We start from the raw sequence: 9,872 nt of genomic DNA on the forward strand, positions 1-9,872 counted from the left end.
AATTGATTATCATAAATTAACTGCTTGAAATTATAATAACATTATTTCTATTTTATTATTATCGAATACATCTGTCGACCCAGGTTATGATGTTGTGCCCAGTGGTGTATAGTTTGTGGTTAAGTGCAGTGACAATGTTTACAGACTCAAAGCACAAAGTTTGCTTAATACTAAAAATGTCACTTTAATTCACTGTAATGTTTGTCTCTCTCTGTCCTACAGAATCTGCACCACCCTGGCATTGTAAACCTCGAGTGTATGTTTGAGACTCCTGAGCGCGTGTTTGTTGTCATGGAGAAGCTCCATGGTGATATGCTGGAGATGATTCTGTCCAGCGAGAAGAGTCGACTTCCTGAGCGCCTCACCAAATTCCTGGTGACCCAGGTTAGTAACCAGATTTCCCAAAAAGTGTTGCCAAAATCATCGGTCACTCCTCGTAATGGGTAACACGCCTCAGCAGGAAAGGACAGCGTTGTTCATTAAAGGGCCCATATCCTGCATTTTACTGTTTTATTTTTCCCCTTGAGGTCCACTTTACTCTTTATTTTTGTGTGGTTTACTTTGCCAAAAATGGTCAAAATTCATGTTTACATGACCATTTTCCAACCTCTCCTTATCCTTTAGAATTAAAGAGGTTTTTGTTTTTGCTGCCGTGCCTTTAAGACTAATGTATGTTAATGAGATCGGTTCTGATTGGTTACCCTGTATGTCAAAAGCAGTCTTTTCATTTAAAAAAACTTAAAGGAAAGTTGGGTTTCCATGATGTGGACCCTTTAATATAACATACTATTAGTCAAGATATTTTTAACCAGAGGTGATCAGATAAAAAGACTCAAAAGACTCTGGGGCCGCAGACGGCGACACTGGTTTGGAGGTCCGTCGTGTTTTGCTTGTTTTTGCTTGTTTGTACTGCTATTTATTTGATCTTATTCCCTATATGTGATTGTCTGTCTGATACTGTGCACTGTGAGCTCCTGTAACCAAAACCAAATTCCTTGTATGCGTAGCATACCTGGCCAATAAAGCTTGATTCTGATTCTGATCAATACATGCATAAATAAATACATAATGTAGGAGCTCTGCAGATTTAAATGTACAGGGTTTTATGGCTTGCTGTGTTTGCTGTGTTCTCTGAAATGCAGTGTAGCTTTGTGAGGTGATTTAGTTTTCCGTGTTCTTGAACACAGGCAATTTTTTGGGATGCACCCCACATGATAATTTAATGTGCTGCAGTTCATAAACAGATAAGCTGTTCTACATTTTTAACAAACAGACAAGTTTTATTAAAGGGCTTGTATAATAGAAACCAAAATTCCTCTCGCTTTTTGAAATAAAGGAGTATAAAGTCACATAAACATTGTCAAAGTTTTAAAATGTCATTCACTGCCCAGGCTTAAATCGCTTAAATGTTCAGGTTTGTTACATGCTATTACTCCTTAACTACAGACTAAGTTATATTAAAGTTATAGACAGTGGCTCCAGGCCATTTAAAATATATAGTTAAAATATATAGTTTATCTCTCTTGCCTCAAATGTGGTCAATCAGGCAAGACATGTTTGATGTCTGAGGTTTCTTCAGTTTTATACTAAACTACAAAGATGGAAGCTTATTGCCCACCAAATTCTGCATTGTGCAAACTGCATGCCTCCCTCAGGATTGTTAAGCAAGCTCAGTTAGACTTGCGGATGTGGTTTCATTGTATGTATAGCCAGTTTTTTTGTGCATATTTTTGTATATAACAGTATGTCATGTATTGAAACCACAGAGGCTATTTTTGCTGCCCTGTTGTTTTAAATATCCACCATTTGGTGGTCACTTGCTTAAAACACCCTAGGTGAATTTTGGCCTTCAATTCAAAATTCCAGGCTAATTACATACTGAGTATTCAGAATCTATATAGACTATATAGAGCTTTCTTAGGTAGAAGAAGTATGCAGTAAGACTTTGGAGAGGCTTCTAGGCCCTGACTATTTATGGGTTTAAGTGAGTTGCGTACAATAATGAAAAAGAATAAAACATTTTAGACCCTAAATTTAAGTTTGAGCATTTACATTTTTTCATTGACTGACTTTCTGTCTGTTTTTGTGTCAGATTCTGGTGGCTCTTAGACACCTTCATTTTAAGAACATCGTCCATTGTGATTTGAAGCCGGAAAATGTACTTCTGGCCTCAGCAGAGCCTTTTCCACAGGTGAGCACAGTCATGGGTCTCTTACACAGCACGCAGTACAATAACACAAACTCATTCACACTCACAAGCACACACAAACATGATCACAGCTTTGAAATTATAACAAGGGAATATATAAAGTACCATGTAAAAACAGTGTTAAAAGGTTTAGAATAATCAAACTTTGAGTCTATGGAAATATACTGCTTTACTGGTCACGACGGCATTTAACAGTGTGTTCAAAACTCAAACAAAGGGGGTACTTTGTGCACATTAGAGTAATATATAATAAAGTATCTACGTTATAAAATGATTGTTTCTCATAAGAAATCAACAAAAAACTAAAGATATCAGTTCAGAGTGTACACTGCTATGCACAAATAAAAATGAAGTAATTGGTAGCCAAATCACCAAGTAGGTCAACCAAATTTGTCATTTCTAAATGCTCTATAAAATGTTGAAAATTTTACATGATATACATGAAGTGATTTTATTGTACTATTAATTGGTAGCTTATCGTCTCTGTCAGGACAAAACCTTGTATGTATAATTTTCTCTTTTTCTGCTTTTATTTCTATTGTTTTCATAATTTTAAAATGTCATCTGCTGTTTAGATTATAATAAAATTTCACAATTTAACATTGTAACATAGAATAATAATATAAAATTAAGACCCACAATGTTAACTTGACAAATTTATTGTGAATTATTGTAAATAGTCCAGTGTGATAGTATTCATATATACCATGATAGAATAAATAGTGCACTATATTTGCATAGTTTCATAATTGATTATTCTACAATTATTAATTTATATTCTTGCTGCACAAAATACTTGCAAAATATCTTTTGGTATTGAGTTTGTACTTTAAAACTGCATACCATAAACATTTATTGAATGACATAACAAAAATGATTAATATAATTGATTGCAGACTTTGAAGAGTACTGTATAATGTCTTCCTCCCTATTTGTAACTGTAGGTGAAGCTGTGTGACTTTGGCTTTGCTCGTATCATTGGGGAAAAATCATTCAGGCGGTCAGTTGTGGGCACTCCAGCATATCTGGCCCCTGAGGTGCTGCGGAGTAAGGGCTATAACCGCTCTCTGGACATGTGGTCAGTGGGGGTCATTGTCTACGTGAGCCTGAGCGGCACCTTCCCCTTTAATGAGGACGAGGACATTAATGACCAGATCCAGAACGCTGCCTTCATGTACCCGCCCAACCCCTGGAAGGAAATCTCTGGGGAAGGTAGGAGGGTAGAGCGGGTGTGCCTGCATGATGGCTATCATTTTAACCAGTGTGGAGGAGGTGTGCTCTTTTTATGCATGAAAAAGTGTATTTAAGTGTAATCAAGTGCAACGGCCTGTAGTTAAGTATTTATTTGGCATTTTGGCGTGCAGCATAATATCTGGCATCATTAACGCTAAGTATGCACTGTGTCACATGTCATATTTAAAGTTTGTATTGTACTTAATATTATATTTTATTTGCTTTATTTCATATTATATTATGTACTCTTCAAAACAAGGTGCCATACAGGGTTGTTTTAGCAGTGCTGTAGAGGAAGCATTTTGGCTCCAGAAAGAACCATGTTTGAAATTTGTGAGTGTTAAAGAACCTTCACATAATATAAAACTTCTGCAGCCAATTCATGGGCTCTTCCTAGGATCTTCACATTGTAGGGAGGTTCTTTAAACCTTAAAATGGTTCTTCACATTGACACATCTCATTTACAAAGAAATGTTCTCTTAACGGTCATCCATTAAAGGTTTTTAGGGAACCTTTGTGTGTTTTTTTCTTTGATATTGTGCAAAGAACCCTTTCTGGCACCTGCATATTTAATAGCTTTATGTTTTAAATCATATTAATATGTTTAATAGCATATAAAATGACTGGCTGCCACTTCATTAAGTACACATCCTTGTATCTACACTCATTGCCCATTTTATCAGCTCCACTCAGTACTTTGTAGTTCTACAATTACAGATTATAGTCCATCTGTTTCTCTGCATACTTTATGTGGTCAGGACCACCACAGAGCAGGTGTAATTTGGGAGGTGGGTTATTCTCAGCACTGCAGCGACACTGACATGGTGGTGGTGGTGGTGTATTAATGTGTGTTGTGCTGGTACCAGTGTATCAGACACAGCAGTGCAGCTGGAGTTTTTAAAATACCTCAGTGTCACAGCTGGACTGAGAACCAAAAAAATCCAGCCAACAGTGTCTTGTGGGCAGTGTCCTGTGACCACTGATGAAGGACTAGAGGATGGCCAATCCAAACTATATAGCAACAGATGGGCTACTGTCTCTGACTTTACATCTACAAGGTGGACCAATAAGGTAGGAATGTCTGACAGTGAGTGGACACAGTGTTTAAAAACTCCAGCAGCACTGCTGTGTCTGATCTATTTGTAACAGTTCAACACACACTAACACACCACCACCAATGACAGTGTAACTGCAGTGCTGGAAAAGATTCACCACCCAAATAATACCCGCTCTGTGGTGGTTCTATGGGGGTCTTGACCAGTGAAGAACAGGGTAAAAGGGGGATAATAAAGTACAAATGGACTAAATTCCGTAATTGTAGAACTACAAAATACACCTATATGATAAGTGGATTCATGTGGCTGGTCAGTAAATATGAAAATAAATAAATAAATAAATAAATAAGGTAGTTTGGCTAAGAGAGAATGTCTTCTGGGACAACGATTGCTCACTTCTGTTCCATTTCTTACACAGCAATTGACTTGATCAACAATCTACTTCAAGTGAAGATGAGAAAGCGCTTCAGTGTAGATAAATCTCTCAGTCACCCCTGGCTTCAGGTATGGACAAACTTTTAACCCTCTCTTATTTAATGTCCTTTATTGAAATTTGGAAATTCCTTGAGTCCATATATTCTCTGAGCTTGCCTGAACACAAATCTGAATAAATATTTCAAATGGATCAAAGCATATAGCTAAAAAAATACTATTTTACCGGTGAGTAATTCTTCTGTTTATGTCGTACTCCGGATTTTTAACAAAACAATAGAAATCTGAACTTCAAGTGTAAAAAATTCAGATGTGTAATGTTTAACCAAACTATAAAACAAAATTTCATCACTGCTGACCAATCAGAAAAGTTTATGTGGCCTTTTTCCTTTATACACTAAGCTTAGTTATTGCACTTAAGTGGGTTAATCAGGGCCATCCAGAAAAATTATTTTTATGAGAAAATTTTGTTTAAGCATTTTAACCCTTTAAAATCCCAGGCTTATTACATACTAAGGCTTATCATTCATTATCCACAGGAACTTCAATGCAAACTGGCTGAACTGTTCTTATATTATAGAATGTATAAAATGTTGGGCCCGCTGGCAGGCCCTGGCCAATTAAGGGCTTGAAACCTCATTTGGTACAAAAGTTCTTGAAATAAGCTTAATGCTAGGGAAAGTTTTTAATAAACAAAAATGTGTTTTAAATTGTCTTAAATCAGTACTTTAATGCTTGAAATAAAAAGTGTTCCTGAAAATACTTTTAAAAATTAGTTAAATAATTGTATAATATTCCCACAACCATCTTAAAATGAGAAATATTAGAGATATCGACAAGATACCATTTTTTGCAGTGCAGTGATATTACTAACTGTAAATCTACTTTATTTTAAAATCTACTTTATTCTACTATAAAATCTACTTTACTTTGAAATCTAATTTATTCTGCTTTAAAATCTACTTAAAAATCTTCTTTACTCTGAAATCAACTTTAATATAAATCTAGTTTACTTAAAAATCTACCTTACTCTACATTAAAATCTACTTTACTTTAAAATCTACTTTCCTTTGACATCTAATCTGCTTTACTCTTCTTTAAAATCTACTTTAAACCTACTGTACTTTAAAATCTACTTTATTCTGCTTTACTGAAAACTACTTTAAAATTTACTAACCTTAACTCTACAATCTACTTTAGAACCGACTTCACTTTGCTTTATTTAAAAATCTACTCTACTTTAAACTCTGCTTAACTCTACTTAAATCTACTTTACTTTAAAATGTCCTTTACTTCAAAAACTACTTTACTCTGCTTTACTTTAAAATCTACTTAAAATCTACTTTACTCTGCCTTATTTAAAAATCTACTATACTCTGCATTACTCTACTTTAAAGTCTATTTTACTCAATTATAAAATCTACTTTACTTTGATTTACACTACTTAAAAATCTACTGTACTTCAAAATCTACTTTACTGTGCTTTACTCTACATAAAAATGCGCTTTAAAATCTATTTCAATCTGTTTTACTCTACTTAAAAATCTACTTCACTCTAATTCTCATAGGACTATCAGACATGGCTGGATCTTCGAGACTTTGAAACTCGGAGAGGAGAGCGCTACATCACTCACGAAAGTGACGATGCACGCTGGGAGGAATATGCCGATGAGAGGCGTCTGCCCTATCCAAAGCACTTCATTATGGCGCCTAACCTGGATGATATGGAGGAGGACCCCTAGTGGCCAGGAGGACTTAATACACCTGTTTCAGAAAGAGATAGAAGGGCTAATGCTGCTCTAAAGGTGCTCTGGCCCTTCACCCTAGCCACTGCAGAGACTGGGAGTATGAAGTGGAAAAGTACCTGCCGTCATGTTCTGATGACGCTTAAAGTGAATGTGAACAGGAAGTAATTACCCACGTAGCAACTGTGAAGAGTAGCTCAGTACTGTGGGAAACCAGTGCAAGGGCACAATGCGCGTCTTCAGGCTGTTTTCCTTTCATTACATTCCAGAGACATGATGTGGCGTTCCCTCGCTCTCTCTCTCTCTCTCTCTCTCTCTCTCTCTCTCTCTCTCTTCACTTGCCGCCTTTTCAGCAATCTATAACTTACAAGTCTCTCGAGCCAGAGTGAGGAGTGTTTGGGAATTCTCCTTTTAACAGTAATAAACATTTGCACTGCCACACTCCACCCACACAAGGCACTATGAGTTTGGACCAAACCCACATGAGGTGGACTAAATGGGAGCTTTGTAGCCTGTAAAGCTATATTTTTCTACTTTCATTGTGAGTGTTACACAATTTACAGAAATTCGATGTTATACACAATATTGATATTTTAATAAGTTCTTTTTTTGTGTAGAGGAAGTAGTATGCTGGAGGTGTATGAGGAGTATTGATTCTGAACTGGAACACAGAGCATGTGTATGCAGTAGGGCTAAGGAGACTGAGGCTATGGCGAAATGAAGAGAATAAGAACGATAAACATCTACACTCATGTGTGGAAAACTCCAATGACACGGCCTAAAAATATGGCTTAACATAAAATACATTACCAGTCTAAGTGAACATAGTGACCAGTCAGATGCATCAAGGCATCAGTTTTTTTCTCATTGATGCCAACAGGCACATTTACGGGAGCCTGTTTAGGCTAATTGGAAAATAAAGTTACGAGAAAATATCTTACAATAATGAGATACTGTCTGATACTGATATTAAAACTTAATTATGAGGTGTTGTGAGATAATTCTAAGATACTCATAATTATGATACAGTACGTCATATATATGAGAAAATCTCGTTATGAGAGTAAATTTTTTAAATAGTATGTTATATTGTGAGATTCTCACAATTATTTCTCATCGGAACTGCGAGGTAAAATAGAAAGTCATAATTTTTATGAGTTGTAAGAAAGTAATAAAGTATCTTGTAAATGTGAGATTGTATCTCATAGTTGTGAGAAACTTTCTCGTTAGTATGAGCTGCTAAGTGGTTTAATGGTGCAAATGGTCTTTCATACATGCCATGGCATTAAGATATGGCTTTAGATGGCCATAGTGGCCAATCAGAACCATCAATGTATCAGTTTTTTTCATTCTTTCACACATAATCTTTTTTGAGAGCCTGTTTCTGCAGACTGGAGAAATGAGCCAGTCATAATAACAAGAAATAATTATGACTTAGTAGCTCATAATGATAATCAACGTACTGTTTATGTCACAATGAGATACTAAGTAATGATTATGAGACAGTAGATTTTAATTGAGATATCTCATAAGTCAGAAATATGACGGGAGAGTCAGGTATGAGAAAATCTCATTATGAGTAAGTCAATTATTCAACCATGACACAGTAAGTTATATTATGAGATAAGTTATTAAGCCATACTTATGAGGTAAGTTGTAATCATGAGATTTTTTTTAATAGTTCAAACAGTTTTCCACACATTTCATAAGCTTCTGATGTCTCCTGGAAAAGGCTGCAAGTTGCTGGCAAGTTTAAAAATAATCTTCGTCCTCTGCAGCTGAGATACGAAGGAAAACAAATGGAGTTGATTTGACTGAAACAACCTGAGAATTCCCCAATTTAAACACTATAGATTTGATGGTTTGGTTGGGTTATTGATCATAAATACTGAGATTATTTTGTTTGACCAAAATTGTGTCTAATTTTCCTTTGTTTGGTTTTGGTTTGTGTTGTTTTGAGGACGTTCTTTTTTGATGTTATGATAGCCCTGTAGAGCTACACTCACTGTGATAGTTTGGGACTGGTTTCATAATCGGAAAGCGTGCTGTACTTTTTTTCTTGAACTAACACTGTATTCCTCCCTGTACAAAACTGCAATATATTGAAAATTCCAGCCTATTGCAATATATTCCGATTTTTCTTTGGGGATCTCTTCACCATCACTGTGCTACGGTCCAGCAGAAAGCAGACTGATGCTGAAGGGCCTGGTGTCCGCAGTGTTTCTGAAAAGTGTTGGGTTTTTTTTTTTTTCTTTTCTTCTAACATAGGCTTGTTTCACTGGATCACAGAAATGTATGAGAATTACTCAATGAATTTTCATTTTCCAGTTTCACAGTGGTGATTTATGAATAGATGGTGCGTCTCCTGCTGCTTTAGTGTCCCTATTGTCACGTATTAGCTTACTGACAGAGACATTACAAACCAACTGTAAGCCATATTTGGGCTGTTTCACTTTTGACTAGCATTTAAGTTCACATTCTATTCACCCTCAGGACATGTGGTCTTTATACTGTAACCTTAAAATCCCTTTAACGTTATTCATTATAGTATTAATTTCTATTAAGACGTTTTTATTGGATCTTTTCTAAAATTGAAGGATGCATTCTGAAGCCCTGTCCCTGGTGAGTGCAGTGAATTATGAAGAAAGAGGACTGTTTATTTTCACTCATAGTGTGCAGCATGTCTTTTCCCTGTTGTTTCTCTCATTTTTTTATGTGATTCATTCCCTAAAGCCCAAATTTAGAGGGATTTCAGTAGAATGGAGGTGTGTAAAATATGATGCTAATTTAAAATACTTGTTTAGACAGTATTAGCTCAATGCAAATGTCATGGAAAAACGTCTGGATAATTCAATGGGGGGAAATTGAGGACAGAGGTTTGGGAGCCATGTTGTGCTTCCTGTGAGTTGAGTTCATGCTTCAGAAGACAGTCTGATAAGCTGGGTGGAGGTAAGACATGCCATGTTTTTGTAGCACGTAAGGAAGATGACGATGTGATCCTGAGAATCATTGTAAGTCTGGGTTGCCATGGGACTGGCAACAGTCACTGTTTTGTATATTTTAGTATTTACATATCTAATAAAACCTTCCTCTTTACAGCTTTGCAGTATTTATTGCTATGCACAGGTGTGAATTAGGGTTGGGCAGTGTGGCAGTATCTTATTGTCATTGTTATGAATCACGATGACAGACATCATT

At 36.1% G+C, this 9,872-nt stretch overlaps 1 protein-coding gene across 1 annotated transcript in view; it reads left to right on the forward strand.

Annotated features, from left to right (window-relative positions):
• Positions 1–9,770, forward strand: part of LOC108426323 (serine/threonine-protein kinase D3) — a 96,487-nt gene extending 86,717 nt beyond the window's left edge. Inside the window, exons 15-19 of the mRNA XM_017695720.2 lie at positions 223–384; positions 2,093–2,191; positions 3,154–3,421; positions 4,916–5,001; positions 6,498–9,770. Coding sequence (XP_017551209.1) covers positions 223–384; positions 2,093–2,191; positions 3,154–3,421; positions 4,916–5,001; positions 6,498–6,671 — 789 coding nt within the window. The 3' untranslated portion in view covers positions 6,672–9,770. The remainder of the gene's footprint in view (positions 1–222; positions 385–2,092; positions 2,192–3,153; positions 3,422–4,915; positions 5,002–6,497) is intronic.
• Positions 9,771–9,872: the final 102 nt, after the last annotated feature.

Source organism: Pygocentrus nattereri, chromosome 4 (assembly GCF_015220715.1).
Source record: "Pygocentrus nattereri isolate fPygNat1 chromosome 4, fPygNat1.pri, whole genome shotgun sequence".
NCBI lineage: Eukaryota > Metazoa > Chordata > Actinopteri > Characiformes > Serrasalmidae > Pygocentrus > Pygocentrus nattereri.